Source organism: Dicentrarchus labrax, unplaced genomic scaffold (genome assembly GCF_905237075.1).
Source record: "Dicentrarchus labrax unplaced genomic scaffold, dlabrax2021, whole genome shotgun sequence".
NCBI lineage: Eukaryota > Metazoa > Chordata > Actinopteri > Moronidae > Dicentrarchus > Dicentrarchus labrax.
Genome location: NW_026136706.1, coordinates 17,256,862 through 17,280,521, shown reverse-complemented (window position 1 = coordinate 17,280,521; position 23,660 = coordinate 17,256,862). Strand labels below are relative to the sequence as shown.

Sequence of the window (23,660 nt, the reverse complement as noted above, 5' to 3'; positions counted from 1 at the left end):
ACGTTGACAACCAACGGCTACATTTCTCTCACAAACGTTGGGTTTAGCAGCGAGCGGCCACTTTGTACACCTTGGTGAGACAAGTGTCGTAAAAGTGAGCGCTCCCAACGTTAACACGAACTGTCAATCAGGAGGAATCGAACCTGGTAGGCGCCTGAACTTTCCCTTTTTGTATAATGGAGAGATTGTTCTCAGGAGATGTGTGTCAAAATCCCCATCGACTTTCCCTCTGTGGAAAGATAATCTTATTTAACTGCCAACGAGCTTCAGCCACAAACGAAGGCGAAAGGAGTGAGTTAGTATTCAGCAGCCTTTCGTTTGAACGGGAGGAGAAGGCGTTCGTGAAGGCAGCAGGCGGAGCGGCTGTCATCAGCAGGAGAAGATCCACTCATGTGGATATTGTCAAATGTCAATGTGCCATAAATGTTCAGAAGAGAGTCACTACTCCGTGTGTTTTGGTGACAAAGAAAAGTGAGAAAGGAGAGGGCTTCCAGTATAGTCTCCTCACACTGAGCAGCTCAAACCGACTGGAGCCCTGCATTGAGTTTAAACTCCCATATCAAATGAGGGAGGGTGTCTCCATCCTCCGGGGCCCCACAGTGTTGTGGAGCCACGCTGGTAATGTCTTCTACACATCTCTGCAGGCAGGAGAGGTGAGACAGATTCCCATTCAGTTGTCCCACACTGTCGTTGGAGAACTCCCCCTTCACAAAGAACAGGTGTTTGTTCTCGGCCTGCAAAACCTTTCAGGACAGTCCTCGAATAAGTCCACAAGCCAGACCCTGGGCTGTTTTGTTGAGGATGGACACGTGTTTGATGGCACAATGGTTTTGCCTCATCCCTACATTTGCATCACACGATGCCTCTTGGTGCTCTCAGCTGAACAAAGGGATGGTGATGGTGTGTTGAAATCTGCTGTGGTTGCAGCAACTTCTAATCAGCAGCTTGTTTACTTTGAGAATGGCATCGTAAAGGACACATGTCAGCTCCCCTTTGAACACCCTGAAAATATTCAGTTAGTCGACACAGGAAGAAACGGCTGCCTGTTTGCCGTATCCTTTCACCAGGGGCATGTATGCGCTGTATGGAAGAAGACATTTCAGGTATGTAAAAATGGGTTCAGTGTCTATGGGCTGCATTTTCTATAGCTGTGCTTTCATTCACTTTACAAGTTTTTTTTTTTACAAGTGTACTTTTGTTAAACTTTCTTCTCCAGATAGCTTCCCAGTGGTCAGGTGTCAGCTCGGTCCACGTGGATGACTTCTTGGGATGTGGAACAGACCAGATTCTGCTGGTTTTTAAGGATCAAGGTGTAACAGAGCACCCATTGGAAAGATTCCTCCTCACAGACCTCTGCGGCATTACATATGCTGTAAGGCATCATTTTCCCATCATAGTTACATTTATTTTTGACAGAAGTTGAGAGTGTCTAATAAAAAAAGTGCATGTTTTAGCATTGCCAGGACAATGAAGCACCAAAGACATCTCCTCCACCAGAGAACTATCTCCTCACTCTTCAAGCATTAGAGTCCAGACTACAGGTGAGCATCATCTTTTTTGTACGATCATGTCATGATGCTACAGCATTTAAGTTATGATGATATTCATTGTATGTAACATTCATTTGACTATTTTATAGTTCTACAAATGTGTACTCACTTTGTGTTCAATTTCCAATATATAGGTTACTGTTCATTAAATGTGATCTGTCTCTTAGAGTGGATTGACCGTGCTGCGGGAGCTTCAACAGGAAGAGAGAGTAAAGGAAAGAGTTCTACAGCAGTCAGTCCAAGCCCTTACTGATGTGATCTCAGAAAGAGACCCTACTCTCACACAGCCCGAGCAGGTACTATTCACGTAATACAATATACGATATACGACTCTCTGAAGCCTGTTATAGAATGAAGCTATTGGTGGGCTGTTTCAACATTATAACACAACCCCCCCCAATCTATATTAATCCCACCCTCTTACCGTGTTTATACGACTATTTTAAAATATTTTGTTTTTAAAAAAGGAAGCCATGTTAATGTTAACATATCTTTTGGATTTACTACTATAAAAATAGTTAACATTCTGATTCCTTTATATTTTGTATCATTTTGTCTATAATAATATAATAATTGTCAATAGTAATCAAAGCCCTCAGTATATAAATGAGGACATTAAAATGTTTTTATATTCTATGTACTCCTGACAATAGAAAAAAACACTACAAACTTACACTACTTAACTTATAGAGCATCCTATATAGAGCACTATAAAACTGCCAGAATATTAAAAAATACAGTGATACAAATCTTTGTCTATACCGCCCAGCACCACTTAAAGGTTATATATGCATATTGTTACATACAGGTGACATTTTCTTTGCATGTTTTTTGTCCCCAGTACCCCATGTTCTAAATAGGACTAAAAGCATTTGTGTTCTGTTCCAGGTGAGTTTTATTTTCCCTTAGCGTAGATTAAAAAACATTTATAGCCAAAAGAGAGACTGGCAGTAATATTACACACATTATATGCACCTTGTGTTTAGAATGGAGAAATTAAAACTCACCTGGAATAAAAATTAATACTTTTATCTTAATAGAAAAATTATCATTCAGCATATTTTCACCAGTTCTTGAGTCAAAAAGACAGGAGAGAAAACTATTTAGATCAGAACCTCAACACAACTGTCCACAGTTACGGATACAACAAACAGACAGCAACTGATACATATGGCCCAAGGTTTGATTAAAAAAAAAAAGCACATTTTAAATTCGAGTAATTTTACTACATTTTGACATGAAGTATCACTACAACAACTTTTTCTCTTTAAATAGCATTTATAAAGTCCACTACATGTGTACCTGATGACCTGATGTTCAAATTGAAATGTATGACATACACTGCCATTGCTGTCGATGCTGTCACACTGATTATAGTCTTCTTTGCACTTTCTGTCCAGGAAGGCCTCATTGCTCTGTGGGACTGTGATGACGAGTCAAAGGAAGAGGCCATGGATGACAAGACACAAGACATGCCAGCAGTGTCTTCAAAACCTCAAGTTGACAAGCTGTGGCATCGCATCGCTGAGGACCGAATGGTTGTGGGAGTGATACTAACTACTGACAGCTCTGTGTAAACATGATTTGTTTTTTAATTGAAGTTGATTGCATATACTTTTCCGCGTGCACCAAGACATCAGGCTTCCAAAACATGGCCCGTTGAACGTGACATTATCTCAGCACTTGGTAGTGATTTTTCTAAAATGCTCGTCCACTCGATGTCTCGTCAGGCATAATGAGCTCATCTGGTGGAGTGGATCCATGTGTGCATGGTGAAGTCGCAGGCAAAATTAATATGCACTCCCATGTTTTAGTCAAGTGAGAAGTACGACTGTCCAGCTGTCAGGCCGTATCATTGCTGCCTGATTAAGTTTGTCGGAACCAAAACATTATGGTGCCATTTGCTGAGGTGTCGAGTAAATCGCATCTGTGAAAACTGTGAAAAATTACTTCTTCAAAGAACTTGGAGGTTGTTTTTTTTTTTCTTGCATGATTAAATCAAAGAGAAATGTAACACCTAATCTCTGTTAACAAATATTACCAACTGATTAAGGATTATTTTACCTCTTTGATTGCCCCCAACTTTATCTGAATTTAATGCAAGGTGGATGCAGGTTGGCTCGGTGGTCACCATGGCAACATGTTTTTATTAACTCTCCCAGCTCCTTTTGTGGGAACAAGAAGCTACCACATCCCCTCATCCACCTGTTCCTGCTGGAAATGGAGGAAAACTACTTCTGGCATGATTGCCCCCAAGAGTCCATATATTGTTGCTTTGATGGTTGCACTTGCATAGCTGATGTAATTTCACCACCTTAGAGATATCGGTGTTGTTAATCGGCTCACGAGCAGTCACACATTCCTTCACACACACACACACACACACACTTTGTATCTGATTTCCAGTCTGATCACCTACTGTCCATGTGATATCTGATTGTTAGTGATGTGTTATTTTCGTTCCAGACCATTGGCCAGTGTGAGCTTATCCATCCTGACAGAGACAGGCCAGAGCTCAACGCCCGCAGTCATCCAAACCCAGAGCCAAGTGTTCTGGCTCCCTGCACCCTGCTCCTCATCATCATCATCCTCCTCCTCCTCTTCCTCTGCCCCCACGTTCCCAGAGCCCGCAGCCAAAAGAAGCAAGCGGCACAATGCCGGCAGACTCAATGATCTCAACACATGCAGACTGGCTGTGACTGCTGTGACCAAGCTGACACCTCTGTTGAACTCTGGCTGTGTCAAGTGCTGTGTCATGCTCCATTATGCCCAGAGACAAGATGCTTTTGCCATTGTGAGCAACCTAACACCAGTTGTTCTGCATTGTGGTCAAGTTGATTTAGACATCCACAGTGATTTCCAGACCCGACTGCTGAAAAACCCCGAACTCAAAACAGGTAAAAATCACAAATGCCTACGACGTGAGATTTAAATTCTGACACATGGATGTTCATTATTGTTTTCTTTTTGTACCCAGATGAGGTTGAAGAGGACTTCTTGAGTTTGATGGCGGTGCTGGATCACTGGGTCTTCCACATAGACTCTCCTGATCACAGCTTAGGCGATATAGATGGCTGGATTCAGAAAAGAGTCGGTTGTAAGAGGGTAGATGTGAGCCCTCAGTATCTACTGTTAAATTCTTCTGGACCATCTGCTGTCATGCTGCTGCGCTGGCATCAGATAACCCCTTTCCAGGGGGAGCTGTCAATCCACTCCAGGTAAATCATTTTTATTTACAGATACCAGTAAGATGACTGTATCACTGAGCCATTATCATATTATCAGTTTATAATTCTTCATTCTTATAAACAAAGCTTCTGTTTACATTTAGTGTTACATACTAAAGCACAATATTGAATCATTTTCCCTCCTTATAAAACAGCTGATTTATGGAAGACTTTGAAACCTGCCATGTTTGCAAACATATTGACTCGCTAGCAGTCTTCTTCTCCTCTGCATTTACTGTGGTGCATTTGTAGATCAGTGGAATAGTGTAAAACCATTGACAAACCATTGTATTGCATCACACAAGTAGTACCCACTCAGAAAACTCAGAGAAGAAATGCTCTGTAGCGCTACCAAAGGTCACAAACTGCACACAGTACATCTTTTTCTTCAAATCTTAATTTGACCTTTTATATTCTATTGTCTGAATGTTGTTTTCAAATTTCTTTTATGAAGAACTTCCTTTTGTTTGCATTATTTCAAATGTTTGTATGCTGCTATTTTAATAGTCACGTAGAGTCAGAAAAACAGAATAATTTGTCTATTAGTGAGATTTTCTTTTCATTTGCAAGCTATTACTGCTCTGTGTTTTGGTTCAGACTCTACTACCAGGGACTCTCTGGAATTATTCAATTATATTAAAAAACTATGCAAGGTAGCTCCGCAAGAGGACACTGCTCAATTTATATTAATGGTTTTAAAATTGACAAGGCTTTGAAGTTGACTAGGATGCATGTCGGTGGGATATTCCACTGAATATCAAGTGATTAGGGTTCTCTGGGAAACGGAGCACTTAGAATGACAAATCTGCAAAAAAACTAAACAGGTAGGTGGGTGTGAAGCAGCTGAGAAATGACAGAAAAGATAAAAGAAGACATCAAGAAACGACAAGTTATTACAACATATTATATAATAACATGTAAAATGTGGCCTTGTTGTTGCTTTGCAGCCACATACAGATGCTCCGGTTCCTGGACTCTCTCTTGGCGTACCTCCCTGTGTCCTGCTCCATGCAGCCTGTCAAAGGTACAAGAGGACAACGTACAGCTCAAATATTGTCTTTGGCACTGGAAAAAGAGGTGGTGTCACTCAGAGACGGTGTGTCACTGCTACTTTGTGAAGAAGAGGAGGATAAGAAGAAGAGTCTTGGACATGAGGACACTAACCCTGAGCCTGCTTCCGTAGAGGGGCTCCAGAGGTGTAGAGAGGTGTGGCAGCAGGAGATGGAGAGGGGTAGGATGAGGTTGAGCCCCCTGGTGGATGTAGGGAGGTATCATAGGCTGACCCAAAGCATGTGTGAAGTCCAGCTTGATGGGGATTTGGCAGCTCTCTTAGACATTCAGAGAACTTTGCTCAGCTAATATGCGGTTATTGTTGAAAAGCCTATGGCTAAGAATGTGTTTCCTGGATAAGCAGTCTTCAATAGTGAATCTTGTCAAGGGTAATCACAAAAAAGACAGTTCATTGTACATGCGCTGCACATTTCTGTGCTGAGAGCCACCCCCGTTGCTGGCTTGCTTATGTCTGTGCTGAACTGTGTGTGTCTGCTCTCTCTCTCTCTCTCTCTCTCTCTCTCTCTCTCTCTCTCTCTCTCTCTCTCTCTCTCTCTCTCTCTCTCTCTCTCTCTCAGACAGCCTCCTGGGGTTTATATCTGCCTAGTGTCTGTTGCTGTGTAGAGCCTCAGCCTGCTTCCATTGGATCACCTCCTGGGTTTCACAGCCTTAATCTGATACTGATGTGATACTGCTCTCTGCTCATTCTTCTGTTCATGTCCCTTTAGACCCTCTGTGTTCAAAAACGCTCTTTAATGTCCGTTGCTTCTGTGGCTGCTGCTGCGTGCTATTCAGTAGGAGACAGAAAGCCCTTTCGTCCTGGAGTGAGAAACTGTTCACTGTCATGAATAAAGACAACAGATGGTATAGAGAGCAAAGGGTTACACATCTGCTCAGTGGTCGGAGTTGACTGAAAGCTTTTAGTGGTACTTTCCCCTCATGGTTCAGTTATTTTCCTGTGAAATGTAAATTTAAAAAAAAAAAGTCCTTGGATGCCATTTCTCCTGTGATGCTGCACAGGCTGTCAGCACTGCTAGTTAAAATACCATTCGTTCAAGTAAACATCAAACCCTACTTAAAAGGGTATCAGCTTTGCTGGATACCTAAGTTCTGTGGCAGCTTGACCAGTAGTGTTTGCTAAAATGGCTATTGAGTTGTGGTTTTCTCTTCCCAGTGGGAGCTGAAAAACGAGGATGTGCATTTTGTTTGTTCCGGGAGCTACTCCATCTGCTTGTAGTACTCGGTCTGCGGAGAGATAAACTCCCCCTCTTTTACACCTTTAATGTCTCTGCTTCATTGCAAATAGCCACTTCCACTGGACTCGCTGCCACAGGACTCTCCTGAGCTCGATTACTTCAAAGTTTCCTATTTTCACAAGTAATTCCGAATGTGTTACTTGATGATGGTAATGCTGCTGTGGGTTAATAAATGTTACAGACATGCAAAACCTGTTTTTGTCATGTTGGAATGGAAATAAAGCTCCCGTTTGCAGCTCAGTTAGCTTTTGCCATTCGATTCAGACAACTGAACTTCCATGCAAGTTGATCATGCACACCAACACTTTTTTTTATAAATTCCTCACATACAGGAAACACCCCCCCCCCCCCCACACACACACACACCTTTTATTCTGCTGCAAGACACCCACCACTCTTGTCACTTCTAGCATCGAAGAACAATTGTGAATTCCACCAGTAAATGGATCACATGTGAAAACGAAAATTCAATTTTATTGGTGTTTCCTCAAAGCCCCGACTGCCACCCAGAGTAAAATATATGGTTTGTCATGCCATTATTGCTTGTTAACTTCTATTAACTCTGAGTGGTGGAAGAGGGCTGCGGGGTTTCTACCCTCCACTGAAGTTGCCTCACGTTAATAGGGAATGAAAATGTGGTAGTTATGAAACAACTCAGACATGGAGAAACCAAAATCTACACCCCATCTAGCTTATTAATATTACCTGCATTGACATATTCCTGCATCTTTTGACACCTTTGTGGATGCCAGCCACGTACTGTCACTTTGGTATGGAGGTCCATTTCTGCTAGGAAATGAAAAAAATATATATATGGAAGGTTAGTCAAAATGAAAGTTAGTAAGTCAAAATTATGATATATAAAAAATAAAATTCTCAATCTCATTTATATTTTGTATTTTTTCATTACTATATAATAATTTTGATGTTCAAAAATTTTAATGACCATTTTTTTTATCACAACTAACTATCTTATTTCTATACTTTGTATGTAAGTAGCATAACAACACAATATTTAAAGACCTAAGATCTTTACTTTATTGACCATAAATATTGATATTTATAAATATCAATATTTATTGGGTTTACCTTTTTTTTCTTAACATTTGAGTAACATTATCTCAATGCGTCTTCTATAATCTAACATTGAGACATCCATTATGATGAATGGTGCTGCTAAGCTATATTATATTGATGCCCTGCGTGAACAGCTCTGGTCTTTGCTCCCAGCTGACTGTTATTGATTGGGGTTAGAGGTTTTCCTCTTCTCTGGACTCTGGAGCCTAGTGGGTCAACCATTAACAGTATATGTAAGGGGTCAACTAAACAAAGTCAGAGGTCACTGATTATGTCTCTGCACAGATTTTGTAGGCAGAGCTCCCATGTGAGGTAACACTGGTTCAAAAAGAGAAAAAAACGCATGAGGCAGCAACATTTAATTTAGTTTTTTTCCATATTTAAATTATTTGATATACAATGGAAATAGGTTAAGAATATGTCACCAAGTATTATATAATTGGAGGTAATAACAGTCATAAAAACTATGCATTGAGGTTGCTCCTTTTGCTTATCACATCAACACATTTTTACTAAGCCCTACTACAAACAGTGCACCCAAGATGAATAATACTGCTTATTGTGAACTCAACACAAGGTCCACTTACTTTATTTCTAAATCCACATCCTTTGGATTTTTTTTTTCTTTCCTTCTTTTTTAATTCATGGAGCAAACTGTTCTCAGTGTGTATTCATAGACGTCTGGGTAGAAAGGGGTATAGATCAATGCCACAAGCCTACAGATGATCTCACACCAACCAACAATATTTCTGTTGCACGAATGTGTAAGGCAGATACCCCATACAGAACACGGGCTTCTTTCCTTCCTTTGCCTGTTTTGTAGACTGAAGAGTGCCGTGTAAGCATAATCCTCTGAATAAACCCCGCAGAAAACAGAAGAATTTGCTGCTGCTTTTATTATCACTTAAATACAGTGTAAAATAATGTTTAATTTAATGTAGCTTTCATGTTCAGGCGTGAGACACACTTTTGGCAAAATCATGCACCAGTGTTTTTAACTCCATTAATTTCCCGCTTTTCTCTCACACTGGCCTTCTCAATTGCTGTGCAGTTGCTATGGCAACCCTCATTTCTTTCTCTCTCTCTCTCTCTCTCTCTCTCTCTCTCTCTCTCTCTTTCTCTCTCTCTCAGACCTCACAAAGCAGCCTCCCTAAACCTTAATGAATGATGGAAAGTTGTTTCCCTCTTAAACACAATTATAAGCTGCAAATAATTTTCTCTTCATATGCCGTCACACCGAATTGATTGCATGAAGGCCTCTTGCTTATTCAAACAGCAATAATAATGGACGGTGATGTAAGGCTGCGCTGGTGAAATGGATGGTATTTCCGTGTGAGGATTAGTATTATTGATTAGTTTATAATCCCTGTGTGTTGAGCATTAAAAAAAGTAGTTGTGTGATTCATGCAGCCTCCTCAATAAACCTACCACAGGCCGTTTGCCTATATTAAAGAAAATATAAGGTTGATGGATCTTGGCGTTACCCACTGTATGATAATGAATGGAATTATTAGTAGGATAATGTAATTACAGGATACCCATCTCTATATCAAGAGCTGATGAGGTCTCTCTTGTCTTTTTAAGGATGATATATTTGGTTAATTAGTTTTTTTGTCTGAGCTCAAATGCAGTAACAACAGGTGGAAACAGTTTAAGAAGCATCTTTATTTGCCTGTATATATTGAATACAATTGTCCTATCTTTGTCTGTGAATGCTACACCAGTATTTTCCATTCAACTGGTAGGTAAGACCCAGCTGTTGGAATCTCTACACTACAGTGTGTCCATTATCATGCAATAATGGAAACCCACTGTCAGATCATATCTTTGTCACCCCAGGCCACCCAGCGATCCATGGCGTGTGTCATCACCCTTTGGGCTCGATGAGACCCTGTTTGTCACTTTCTTTGATCTGATCTGCAACCGGGTGCAAAAAGCATTTTCATGCGTTCGTGCCTTATTTTGTCACTTATTTTTATCTTTCTGAAAGGCATCCGTCTCTTCATTTCTTACATAAGAAGAAAGCAATATTGAGTGTAATCTCATCAACAAATACATGAAGATATAAAACAGAGCCATTTTTCACCTTATACATGACAGGAGAAGTTCAAGTAAAGTAAATATGGTGCACAGTCAATTGTATTGATGTACAGACCAGTAAATAATCTTTTTATTTAGGAATAGCATTCAAGAAAGGAGTTCTTCACCACAGTATATCAGGAGTTCACAGACCATTAGCTGCTCTGTACCGAAAATGTTATGCAGATCTGTCCTTCACTGTTGAATCCATCATTAAACATATGCCACCATCCAGCAACAAACACAGCAAGTGAAAGGAAACAGTCAACAGCATATGGAAGAAGTATACAGAAAGCTATTTTTTTAATAAACATAACCTTCCCTCCATTACAATAAATATTTCATCAGGCTAAATCTACAAAAACATACTCTCAAACTCTAAAACCATATCTAAGATACCTGGAGTATTTACCTGGAATATAAATGAATTCATGTGGATGGGCATATAACAACATTTAGTAATGCAGTGCATGTTCACAGTTTGTAGGCTTACCTATACACTTCTCACTTTGTCTGTTATACTTATATGAACCAAGCCTGTGAAATATATGACAGTTTATTTAATAAATTATTTTAGAATAAAAAGTAAAATGTGTGTGACTTTTATAACATCTGAATAAACTTACACTGATTTTAAGTGACATCAGTTGTCTATGAATATGATTTATAATACACTTAGAGAGAAAGGAAACGACAAGGAGTACCTTTGGATGTTTGGCCACAGGTAAAAAAGATCAAACGGTGCATTCGGCTCTGATAGACCACTAAACAAGAGGAGATGCTTGAAAAAATAGAGAAGCAGAGCACTTCATCTCACCAAATCTTTGATATCTAAGGCCTCAGGTATTTCATAAAAATGCAGTATCCAATTCCCGTTTTTCATCTGCTTTGTTCGCGCTCATGCCTGAAACGTACTGCTACTTAATGTCCAAAGGATGCATCTGTATGTGCTTTCTGCCTGTACATTTTATATGTTTGCTGCTTTGTTCTGTATAAACAGACAGATAGTGTCGTGACAATAGTACAATATAAAACAGTCCTAAACATCCTTGATAAGAAATACCCTTTTTGCAATCACAAAAAGTCTTTGCGGGTCGGACTAAGCTACCTTACAGTTACAAATCCAAATGGAATGTTTCTTTGTTCCTTGTTTGACATCGAGGCAGGATTGATTCAAAAATATTTTGGTCCGTCTTCTCCAGCATGTTACTAAGCCTTGAGTTAAAACCCTTTTCCCAGATTTGTCATGAAATATTATGCAGCAGTACAACAACAACAAAAAAACATCTGTGTCTCAAGAGCTGTTCACGTTATCAGAACATGAGCATTACTGTATGAGGCATGAACATTATACATTATCCCTGAAAGAACACCACCATCGTCCCCATGGTGCCTCTCAATGTCTCCCATCTCACTGCACTCCGCTTTCCAAGCATTTCTCAATCTGAGAAATGAAAAATAAATGTTTTTTGTCAATGTCTTTACTTTTTGAAGTGGATGTCTTCGTGCCTGATGATCTTGTAGGTGACCCAGTAGAAGACGTTGAAGATGAGGAACGCCAGAGGAAAGGCAGCCCTGGAGATAGTGTCTATCCTCTTGGCTCTGTCCACAAACTTCTTCCTCATGGTGTCTATGTCTTTGGGGACTGATGGTTGAGGGTTTGGAGCTGGAGCAGCGTTCTTAACAGCTGAGCCATCCTTCGTTGGCAGACACTGACTCATATTGTAGCCAGCAAAATTAAAGCGCCCTTCACGCATATCATCATCCTGAAAAAAAAAAAAAAAAACACACATGCACATGTGGACAAAATGAACTCACTCACAAAGAATTCAGTTTAAATTGTCTGCTTTACTTCTCAATGGCCATTGGCTCAGTGTTGCTGAAGCACAGTGAACTTACATGAACATTAACTGAGCGCTATTACAAACACTTTTAAATTGAAGAAGATAACCTGATGCACTAATGATAAACCATTTAGAAAGTCCTGCTTAGGGGATGAATCTTATTTCAGGCAAATAATAATGTTATGCTATAATATCCCAACAAGAGTCTACAACCATGGGTATATAAACATACCCACCAACAAATGCCAGGTAGACAGGCAGAAAGCCGGAGGCCCTAGTTGACCATACGTCTGAGAGAACAGGTGGGCCTTAAGCTTGCTTTTAAAAAACAGCTCAGTTGTAATACATCTGATATCGTCATGCAGTTTGTTCCGGAGAATATTTAGCAGATATGTTTACGATGTTTCCCAGGTGTGCTAACATTTGTTAATTAGCAGTAAACATAAAGTAAGTCTAAGGATAATCATTGTGTTATGCTGCACAGATTGTAAAACCCTTTAAGGCACTTGACTTGATAATTCACCCTAAGGGGTACATGAGTTTTTGCACTGAATTTTAAGGTAATCCATTCAATTGATATGTAACTTAAAAACACTGTTTTTAAGGCCTACATTGTTTGGGAACCATGAATGTCCGTGCCACATTCTGTGCCAATTCATCCAGTAGATTTCACTGCATAAGTGAAAACCTTTACTTGGTTATGGCGCTAGAGGAAAAGTCAAAGGCTCACCACAGTCATTATTAATCCTTTGAGTAATATGTGTGTACAAAATGTAATGTCAATCCATCCAATAGTAGCCAAGATATTGGCAGCTGACCAACTGACATATCCTTAGAGGCACACCACTAGTGTGGCTAAAAAGTTTGATAACCAAACAGCAACCTTGTAAAGACTTTGAAAGCCTACCTTGTGATTCCTCCTTTGTCTTCGCCTCAGGCGAAGGAACTCTTTCTGTTGCCTGGAGACAAAATTAACCCCAGCATATTCTAGCAATGCAGCAAATACAAAGAGCAGACACACAGCCATCCAGATATCAATGGCTTTCACGTAAGAGACCTGGGAGAGAAAACAGATTTATTTTGTTAGATCATCCAAGGTGACAGCATCAGATAACAGCTCAAATGCAGTATGAATTTGTGCTTTGACTTAAGATACTGACTTGAGATACTGATTTTTTTTTTTTTTTACCTTTCTGTATTCATTTTGATTTTTAGATCTATCTACCTGGTGATCTGCAGCTGCATCTTTATTTTCTTTCCCCCCTTTATTTATCTTGCTCATTATGTCAGTTCACTTCTAAATGACTGTAATTAGAGGTAATGTTTGCTAACAAATGTATCAGAGCTGCCCGTAATATCAGTAACTGCACAGCCATAAACAGTGGGATATAATTGCTGCCTTAATTACTAACAGAGGGACAACTATAGTATTAGTTTGTGCCTTTAGTACTGGTTTTGATCTGTTTCCTTTGAGAACTTGAGGATGAAGTTGAAAGCCTTTACGGCTCATCAGTGTGACCACCTAACTTTATGACAGCTGATTAGCATGTAGAGAAAACAACTCAGCTTTCTGCGGGCACTTAAGGCATATTGAGTTATTGTTTTCTTGAATCAAGGTTCTCAAAGGCTTCTCTTTAAATATTTATCAGTATACGTGTCTTTTATGTAAGAATCTCTGGTGCTCATGTGCAGACTGATGAATGGAGAGTGATTGATCGTCGAGATCTGACTCTCAGTGCCTGTAGTACCCTTCACACAATGTGTATGGAAAATTGCCCTGATTGGAAATAAGCTACCACAGACTACCAGTGCTGTCAGTAATGTACACACGCTTAAGATGACAACATTTTCATTGCTGTTACAAAAAGTTGAATGCTGTGAATTGCGCTAATAAGGTTAAAAGAGCTGCACAGTTATGGTTGAATTATCTCTGAAATTATGTGATTCTTATCCGCTGGAGTAATACAGTGGCTTTCAAGAATATTTGAAAGAAACTGTGAAAAAACAGTGAACTGTGAAAACTGTCTCTTTCCAAGTACTTCAAACAGTCAGCAGTGAACTATCTTTTCACTCAATTAATTCATTTCTGGCTCTTTCATGGTCTTCTTGTTTATATTGTTGATTTGTCGTCAACAAATCAACAGGGTTATAAATCTGTTCTCTGTCTGAAATGACTGCAAAATATTGCTGCTATATCATGCAGTTAAAATCCAGTTGGGACTTTAGCTATACTAAAGGCCTTATAATCAATCAATGCATAGTATCATACATCTCTAATTATCTTAAGGCTTCATTTAAATGTTTTTTTTCTCTTATCAGTTAAGTCTCCTGCAACCTTTTTGAAATGTCTTAAAATGTGCGTATGTGTATGTGTAGATATGTTTTCCAGCAATGAAATTAGTACATGAAGGTGGAAGGTAGAAACAACATGTTAAAAATGTGCACAGATTTACTTTTTTACCCAGGTTTAACTCCTGACTTGCACCATTTGTTTTTTTATTTTACTTAACTAAAGAATGGGTAAAGATGTCTCTCAATAAATCTCACACTCAATTAGTTTGTTTAAAACTGTACACACAGAACATCATCAACCTGTAACAACATAACACCAGCCACGTGAGCAAGAAGCCGAACTTGATTTCACCATTTACAAAGTGCCTTAATTCCTTTCTTTTGCTTTCTTTTGCTTTCTTTTGCAATCATGGGCTTGCAAATGCATACCATCATTGGTGCATTCTCTTTATATCTGTCTCTTTGCAATATGTATGTCTATGCAATACAGGAATTTGCATGATTGAGACCTTAAGATATACAATTAGACCTGCAAATTTAACACTGAAACTGCTGAGACAACTAAATGAGGATTACCTTTGGAAGAGAAGCTCTGGAGCCGGAGCTTTGGGTGGTCATGGTAAGCACAGTGGTGATGCCCAGCGCCACTCTGGCAGGAGCCGCATCCATATTGATCCAAAAAGACACCCATGAGAGGATGACGATTAGGAGGGACGGAATGTACATCTGGATCAGGTAGTATCCCATCTGTCGCTCCAGATGAAATTTAACTTCTATACAGGTGAATTTACCTGTTCAACAGCAAAAAACACCAATGCAGTTCAAACCAGGAGAAGTGTTAGCTGCGTGAAATATAAACAGCATATGGTTGTGTGTCCTCTGACCAGTGTTGTAGTGTTTTGTACAGTAGCCAAGCTCCTTCTCTTCCCTCATGATAAACTGCGGCAGCGTGAGCCCGTCTGACACCTGAACTGCACCTTTCTCCAGCCACTCGAAGATCAGGTCATTCATGGTGTAGCCAACTGGAGATGGAAAAGAATAGAAAATGTAGGTATAGAGTAGATACTCACTTTAGAGAGTGCAGCGACAAAACAGAGAGAGAGTAAATGCTTACAACTTTCCAGCTGCATTGTACAAGTTTGGACATCCATCGGAAAGTTCTTCAGATCCATTGGGCATGACAGAATGAGAGTCAACCTATGGAGTGAGACAAATTCACACAGTAAGATATAGTGAACGAACTACACCAATGAGTGTATGTTATTTGATTTGGAAATAAATATATTTATTAAGACTTAAAGTAGAGGGTTGACACAAGAATTGAAAATAATTTGCTTGAAAAATGAAATACAGTTGGGCTTTTTTTGGTAATCTCTGTGTTTTGTGCTTCTTTTTCTTGTGTGATAGCCTCTGACACACAGTATCATGTAGGATTCCCTTCAGCAGGTTCCTATCACACTTTCATTACTGCAACTTATTGTCTCTGTGATGCATTGTGGTCCACAGTCCCCTCACTCTGTCATTTCTTTCATGAATGGAGAGAGTGGCTATCCACCTTTCATCTCTACTGTTGACCCACTCTGCCTCCACACCTGAGCACCGCTCAGCCTTGAGCTGCTCTCTAAATGGACTCAAAATCGATCTGCTTTAGATCGCATCATCGCAGAGAGAATTGAATGATGTGTGTGAGTGAAGGTTGTATTGAAATGAAATGAAACATATTATCATATCTTGTACTGAGTTTTGCTAAAATGTTGGACCTTTAAAATGTCATTCATTCTGACTGGGTTGCATGTTTCAGTCTTTTGCAAAGCTTTTATGGAGGACAGAAATTCTGCATGTGGAGAGGCCAACAGAAAGAAGGATTCACATTTTTATCTTCTCTTCGGATTCTCAACAATGCCCCTGAGATTAGCTTTCTCCTTTGCAATCAGTGTTCCTTTATTGAAAATTTACATTGCACATGGGGATGTACTGTAGTTCAGTGAATTATGCCTTTTCAAAGGAGTGATCATAATGAGATAAAATCCATTTAAAACTGTATATTTTAGATTGACATTCTTTGATGTTTTGAGAGCAAATGTAAGAAAAGCAATAAGTGAACATGTCCTTGGGTGATCTATGCATCAGAGCTTTTGGTTCTCTACAGTAACATTTTTCACTCAGAGCTGATTCCTGCCCCAACTACAGGCCTACAGTGGCAAATGGTGCAAACTGTAGGGCTGCAACTAACAATTGTTTTCATGATTACTTATTATTTTCACTATTATTTGGCCTGTGGACTGCCAGCAGTCAAAAAATAACTCATGTTGATGTCATAAAATATCTGGTTTGGTGTTGTCCAAACCCCAAAGATTTTTTCAGTTTACCATCATAGAAGACAAACTAAACCGGCATATATTCACATTTGAAAAGCTAGAACCAGTAATATTTTAGCTACTTTTGCATATTAATATATATATTTTTATTTATTTTTTAATTCACCTCTAGTGTGAAGCTCTATTTTTAATTATTGAGTTATCTTTAATTATGTTAAACAACACGTCCAGCACTGATACCTGATACTGTAGAGGACAGTCCCATCCTTGAAGATCCGCAGCAGCTTGTTGTCTGTGGTGACGTCATGGAAGTTGGCTCCTTTCTCATTGGCAAAGAAGAGGTCGGGCTTCCATATGGAGTCCAACATGGATGGGTCCAGATCGAGGGAGGAATCTGGGTATTTACTATACGCCAGCCGAGGGTCATTCCACTTCTGTCGCAGGAAGATGTTCACTCTGTAATCCTGCAGAGATGACAAGTGGCTTTGCATATTTTGTAGTGCAGTGATTGGGGTTATGAGAAACGTAAATACAGAATTTTATATTTAATACATCCTTTCTTTTCACGAGGTAAATAGAAAGACTGCATTGATACCATTATATATCCTTTATGGTTATTGTAATGCACAAAAATGAGTCTATCCTAGATTAAAAGATAATTAATGCCAATCTATATCAAATCACATGTTATCTCTTGAGTGGTACAATGTAACTAAGTACATTTACTCAAGCACTGTACCAAAGCACAATTCTGAGATATATGTGCTTATGTTGAGTATAGCTATATAAATATTGTACTCTTTCTCATTAAGATTTTACATAAAACTATATGATCAGCTTAAAAAATAGCATACAAACAAGTTAAAATAATCTCCTCTTCGACCAACATTTAACATGAAAATTATGTTTACACAATAATCAGTAGTGGAAGAAGTACTCAGATCCTTTACTTAAAGAAATATATAAAAAGAAATCTGAAAAATGTACTTCAGGTATGAAAAGTAAAAGTATCATGCATTATGCACACTGTGAAAGGGGCCCTTTCACAGTGTTATATTATTATATAATATCATATGATTCTGTTTTTACCACTAAAGTACATTTTAATGTTGTAGTTTGTCAGTAGAGTATATATTAGTAATGACTATATAATAGTATATAGTAGACATAATAATGCTCTGGAAGGGGCCATTCTTCATAGTGAGTACTTTTACTTTTGATATACATCTAGCTGCTAATACTTTTTTACTTTTACTAACATGAAGGATTTTAATACTTCTTCCATCACTGATTTCTTGTTAGATCTATCTAGTCCAATTCTTTAAATTACATTACATTACATAACAGTTGTGATAATACAACACATTTTACAGTCCTGTAATATAAATAACAACATACGACAAATTATAAGATGGGTGATGAATGAAAAAAGAATTTCAAAATCAAAATCATCCCACAGTACTATCATCTAGGTGCCTTTATAACATGTTTACATGGCCAGTTTGATGATTATCAATTATTGCATGTTGCATTTACAAACAGTGATCTTACAATAACTTTTCTTATTTTGTCATGATTTTGTAGGAGCCATTATATAAGCTAATGATGGATTTATAAGATGAGGGAAACTCTGACAGTGCAGTTAGTAGTAAACTGAGCGCCACAAAGCTCAGTTGCTCAGAGTAATTGATATGTCATGATGATGAGAGACCCTTATGTTGTTTGACATTTCATCAGCATATTGGCGGTTCCAAATATTTGCATGCATGTCTAAAGCTGTGTAATTCCCTGGCAATCTTGTGAGCTCCAGCTCCTGCACAAATTAACATCCTTCATTCATGATCTAAGTAGGTTTTATCACTCATTATGAATCCTTTGATCATGATGAGTTTCAATGCATCCTCACAGGTTTTATATTTTTACCCCTTTGGCAGTCAGATGCCTTTACACATTGTAGATCAGCTTGGTTGAGAGCCCCAGCCCCCCGCCCACATACTGGCTGCACTCTAAGTGACTTACTGTTTGGGATCTATTGTATGAATTATTAATCCTGAACTTACTTGTGTGTAAGCGCAGAAACCAATACTTATTTGGATATCCAGAGAACTAATTCCTCATTTATACAGTATGTGTGTCTCTGTGCCTCATGGACCCGCCAATAGACTCTTTGATGGCAAAAACAAAGTCTTTTTGTGAATATGTAGACACAGCAGTGATAAATGTTTATAAAAACAAGTAGATTAGGCAAGTAAAAAACAGGATGAGTCTTTGAGCAGGGGTCAACGCTCAACTCACCATTGTAGTTTCTGCAATAGAACCAAAGCTGTTGATAAATATGTTGCAGGTAACATTAACTGGTGGACCTGCAGGTTGAGGGATAGATAACACATTGACACATTGTAGAAATCAGCCAAAATGCCAGAGGAACTCACCATGGTTGTCTCTGTGACAGAGCCGAAACTGTTGATAAAAATATTGCATGTAACGTTTACGGGGGGACCTGTGAAATGCAATGACAAGGAATGACAGGAAAAAGCCTTAAACCATATTATCGAGGAAGACTGGGCTTGGAGCAGCAAAGATGTTTCATCAGGAAATTTGGGTCTGTTGGTGCACAAGCTGCTGTTTTACCGTGTGTGTCAACATGCATTAATACCAACAAGCACTGCTTTTCTTTTTTTTTTCTCATTATTTTATAGGAGCTCCAGGAGTGGATGGTGACATGTTGCATGCTTTGTTTTAATCAGATGCAAAAGATCACTTAAAACATGAGAGAAGATGTTGGGCTTTGTAATGATGTTTTTTTTTAGATTTTACTGAATGTTGTTAGAACGCAATTACATTCAAGCTAAATATAACAATCTGTAAAGACATCAAACTGTGTCAGCTTGCTATAATCTTTAGAATTATGTAAAAATCTCTTGTATGGTGATCCTTTGTAGATATGGAAATGTTTTTTTTTCTACATCCTGTCTTTATTAATTCAGTGGAGGATGCATGAACACACAGACAACTGCATGCACACACAAACAGTAAGTTAGAGCTGCAATGATTAGCCAAATAACCGAAAAATGGACTGTTTTGATAATCAATTATGATTTGCAGCTAAACATCTTCAGATTTTGGACTGTTGGTTGGAAAAAACAAGCATTTTGAAATTGTAGTGGACAGTTATTTTTATATTTCTGATATGTTTTGTACCATCAAACAATTACTGAATTCAATAATGAAAATACTCATCAGTTGCAGCCCTACACTACTTTGATGGCTCCAGTATCAAATGTCCTTTTTATCCAAAACTGTGAGTAAAAAGTACCCAGCATGCTCTAATCAGTGGTGCCATCTAACTTCACAAAGTGACCGGAAATGAAACCTCAATCAGGCGTGGCAGGTTTTATCATCAGTCACAGCAAATATTTTTTTCTCTATCTGATGAGTGAAGTTGTAAGCCCTTCCCAGTGCCCTTCCCCCATGCTTTCCTCATCAATATTGCATGGCATCTGGTATTAATATTTGCCTCAGTTTGTTGTCAGGTAGCTACATTTAACAGCAGAGGCAGAAAAATAAAGCAGTTCCTCCTCACAACAAACTCAGCAAGGGAATCTAGGTCAGCCTTCAGAAATACAGTTCAACGCTCTCTTCAAAGTATGACTAGCAGGTTCGCAACCGAAATCATCTGTTTACATCACACTGGGTTCAAAGTGTTTGTTTTCTAGCTATAAGATGCTGGATTGTGTGCGAGATAGGGAGTTTTATCTGCCTTGAAATACAAAGAGAATAGTATACAATACAATACAATACAATACAATTTAACCAGCAACATTAAAATCTTCATGCCTTTATGCTCATCCTCTCTTTATTAGCCAGAAACAGTTGCCTTCACAGTTGCCTTCACAATCTTAAACAGGCTGTCCTCCTCCCATCTTAAGTCCATCTCAGCAATCTTGTCAACATTCCTCTCAGATGGAGAGGAAAGGATCAGGGACATGTGTTTCTGAATCCTGCCGATCAGTGCTACACTGTTTGGCTGCTTCCACCACTGGAATCCCCAAACCCCAACAAATCCCAGCCCACCTGACCCAGCCTGGAGTGGGCCTGAGCCCCAGCGGGCCAGGCTTCTTCCTCACTCAGCTCTGCTCCAGTGACAGACGCTGTGTCTGTCCCCAGAATCACAGCAGCAGCAACAGAGGAAGTCAGTAGCCTGCAGCCTTGCCACGGGGGCACCATCCATCATTTGGCCTGTCATGGTGGGATCCCTGTCTGAAACTGTGACTGTGACATTTAAGGGCCTTTTTTTCCCTTCTTCTTTTCTTTAAATTATTTGTTAATGGACACATCGTTTCACCAAATGAAAACAAGCATGCAGTGTTGCAATGAGAGGTTAGTTTATGATTTTATTCAATTCAGGACAACCATATTTCTGTCAAGTGAAGTGATTGATTGTTCTTATCAAAGGACTGACAGCACAGTATCGGCATCAGATAACAGTCAGTGGATCCCCAGATAAGGAATAATGTCAAAGTCTGGTGTGTTTACAGATAAAATGTAATGCTTGGGGGGGTGGATACTGTATTCTGCAGGCAAAAAAACTCCATGTGCATCATATGTTGAAAAAAGACGGTGTTTATATGGTCTTAGGTAAAGACTGTAAAGGGTGGTGCGTGAAGATTTCAAATAGACAGTGATAAACAAACCTTTAAAATTCGGTCTTATTCGTGCATCATACCCGGACGTGCGACCCATGAGTGAGTCCAGAAAGTCTGATGGAGACATGTTGGAGGATGATCTGGAATCGTGCTCCTTGGCATCCACAACTCTGAAACACACACACACACACACACACACACACACACACACACACACACACACACACACACACACACACACACACACAGCGAGAAAAAAAAATCACTTTATCAGACAGAAGTCTTGGCTGAAAAGCAGGAGTTAAACCTTATCTGTCGCCTAGCAGCTGCCTGGGAGAGATGGGCAAGCACAGGGAAACTACGCGTTACAGAGAACACACACGTATCAGACGAATCTTGTGTGATTTCGACGTCGTGGGCATCTCTTTTTGACGGGAAAGAGCTATATTTCTGTCACATCATGCCAGATTACTACACAAACATCACAGCATGCTGTAATTTCACATGAAACATTGTCGGAATATTGTTATGGTGCTACAGAAGAATACAAAAATAATATCCTTGCGTGCGTAAATGTCCATATTTTAAGAATATTCTAGGGACCAAATGGTAATCAAACAGTTGAAAATAACTCTCGTCAATCCTAATCACAGCAGCACTCAAGCAATTACCAACTTAGTCTGTGCAGAAAGAAGTCACTGCCCAATTCATATTCTTTTTTTCGTTAAGCCCACATTTACTTGAATGAATTGTATAATTTCGATAACTTTAGAAGGGAGATATAATTTGACATACTATCTATAATAATTTGGTAAATAAATCGGCCTACCTGAAGTTGTTTGTCTCCATGAAGTATGTAAATAAAGCTGCCAAAACCTTAATAAAGGCGCGATTCATTCCTGGTGGTTTTCCCATGTGCTCACTTTTTTATTTCTTCCATATGTTTACATTGGTCAAACACATAATCCAAATAGGGGTGCCGCTCGCTTCTTGACCAAGTCGTGGGCGTTTGGGTGTTCTTGTGTCACACAAAAATACAGGAGACATTCCCCAACGCAGCCACAGATCATAGTTTAGTTTCATGAAACTCTGACTCCCAAAAACAGATTTCTCGGAGCGGATGTGTGAAGAAACATCAGTCCTGTGGGCAGACGCCGAGAGGGTGAAAACTCCAAAACGCATGAGCTGGAAGCTTTCTGCTTGTTCGCTGGCTCAGATCTCACAGCTCGCTCTACGAAGAAAACCCCCGCTGGCCTGTGTTGTTACTTATGAAGTGAAATCTTCCGCAGGTGGAGGACCGTCCTCTGTTGAGGAATGGGAGTGGAACGCCTTTTCTCATTTCAGCACTTGGACAGCTCCCGGTTCCGTTACGCGCAAGCGCGAGGGGCTTAAAAGTGCTGAACGTGAGTTGGTTTTCAAATAAGTGCGATAAACGAGGGGGGTAATCATGAGAAACACATCCAAACATTGTGTTCAGTGGCTGTTACATAACGGACGGTGTCAGTTTTAAATGTTACAGCTTTGTGTCTCGGGAGAGCGCGCGCAGCTGCGCATCAGGATCAACTGGCTTTAGGAACGTTTCATGCTCTTCACTGGAGTAATTAAGTAGCCCAGAAGAAATTATATGGATAATATGAGGAGTCTAATGTCAATCTATATCCTCTACTGAAAATGTGACATAAAACATACACTAGTAATGACATACATGGATGCAATTCAGAGGAAATGGAAATGTATACTGGAAATGTATACTGTGCGCGTACAACATCCTATTGACTGGGTTTCTCCGACATCATCATTGACTGTATTTTTACGTACGCAGTTTGCTTTTTTTATTTGGTTTTGTTTCCCATCCTTGTCTGTTTTAGAGCAACCTGCATCCTCACAGAGATATGAAAAGTGTAAACAAAGGACGCACCAGCGAGAAGCCGCTGGGAGAGTATTTGGTACCCCGGTTGCCCTGGAAACAGATTTCCGAGGCACATCATTGGAAATGCTGAAAGGTTGGCCTCCCAGAGCGAGACGGAAGAGAGCTGACTGACTGACAGAGACACAGACGGAGACGGCAGGAAATATACTACTACAGGCTGGCTAAAGCCCAAGGGTGGCGGTACAGAGGTTCAGTAGGCCACCACACTGATTCAGTCATTACTATTCAATATATATGTATATACGCTCTTGGTATTGATACAGAGGCTGCATGAGGACCTGGCAGTGTGATGATGTGAGTGGGCTGTGGGGCTTCATGGACCACAGGCATGAATGACTCATTCCACATGAACACACAGGCATGTGCTGTGGAGGAAACAGCTAAACTTTAG

General features: G+C 39.6%; 2 protein-coding genes across 3 annotated transcripts; one reads left to right on the top strand and one right to left on the bottom strand.

Annotated features, from left to right (window-relative positions):
• The first annotated feature begins 4 nt into the window (after positions 1-4).
• Positions 5-7,968, top strand: fancb (FA complementation group B). Its single transcript, XM_051403443.1, has 8 exons — positions 5-1,103; positions 1,217-1,372; positions 1,455-1,541; positions 1,718-1,846; positions 2,951-3,123; positions 4,017-4,447; positions 4,528-4,768; positions 5,725-7,968. The coding sequence occupies exons 1-8, from the start codon at positions 177-179 to the stop codon at positions 6,134-6,136; spliced, it is 2,556 nt and encodes an 851-aa protein (XP_051259403.1). The 5' UTR covers positions 5-176; the 3' UTR covers positions 6,137-7,968.
• Positions 7,969-9,805: 1,837 nt separating this feature from the next.
• Positions 9,806-22,881, bottom strand: glra2 (glycine receptor, alpha 2). 2 transcript variants are annotated; one of them, XM_051403446.1, is made up of 9 exons: positions 22,169-22,881; positions 21,388-21,509; positions 19,126-19,193; positions 16,934-17,157; positions 15,490-15,572; positions 15,260-15,397; positions 14,952-15,166; positions 12,991-13,140; positions 9,806-12,005 (listed from the first exon to the last, which is right to left on the bottom strand). In XM_051403446.1, the coding sequence occupies exons 1-9, from the start codon at positions 22,252-22,254 to the stop codon at positions 11,721-11,723; spliced, it is 1,371 nt and encodes a 456-aa protein (XP_051259406.1). In that variant the 5' UTR covers positions 22,255-22,881; the 3' UTR covers positions 9,806-11,720. The 2 variants fall into 2 exon arrangements, with proteins under 2 accessions (XP_051259406.1, XP_051259405.1); XM_051403445.1 differs by lacking the exon at positions 19,126-19,193 and adding an exon at positions 18,989-19,056 and having other exon boundaries at positions 22,169-22,880.
• Positions 22,882-23,660: the final 779 nt, after the last annotated feature.

What these genes read in the sequence shown, in the direction of transcription:
- fancb (XM_051403443.1), top strand. Translation starts at nt 177, where the DNA reads ATGGAGAGATTGTTCTCAGGAGATGTGTGTCAAAATCCCCATCGACTT. An exon ending in CATTAGAGTCCAGACTACAG is followed by an intron (nt 1,542 to 1,717) that starts GTGAGCATCATC and finishes TCTGTCTCTTAG; the next exon opens with AGTGGATTGACCGTGCTGCG. An exon ending in AAACCCCGAACTCAAAACAG is followed by an intron (nt 4,448 to 4,527) that starts GTAAAAATCACA and finishes TTTTGTACCCAG; the next exon opens with ATGAGGTTGAAGAGGACTTC.
- glra2 (XM_051403446.1), bottom strand. Translation starts at nt 22,254, where the DNA reads ATGGGAAAACCACCAGGAATGAATCGCGCCTTTATTAAGGTTTTGGCA. An exon ending in ATGGAGACAAACAACTTCAG is followed by an intron (nt 21,510 to 22,168) that starts GTAGGCCGATTT and finishes TGTGTGTTTCAG; the next exon opens with AGTTGTGGATGCCAAGGAGC. An exon ending in CCAGAGCTTCTCTTCCAAAG is followed by an intron (nt 13,141 to 14,951) that starts GTAATCCTCATT and finishes TTTCTCTCCCAG; the next exon opens with GTCTCTTACGTGAAAGCCAT.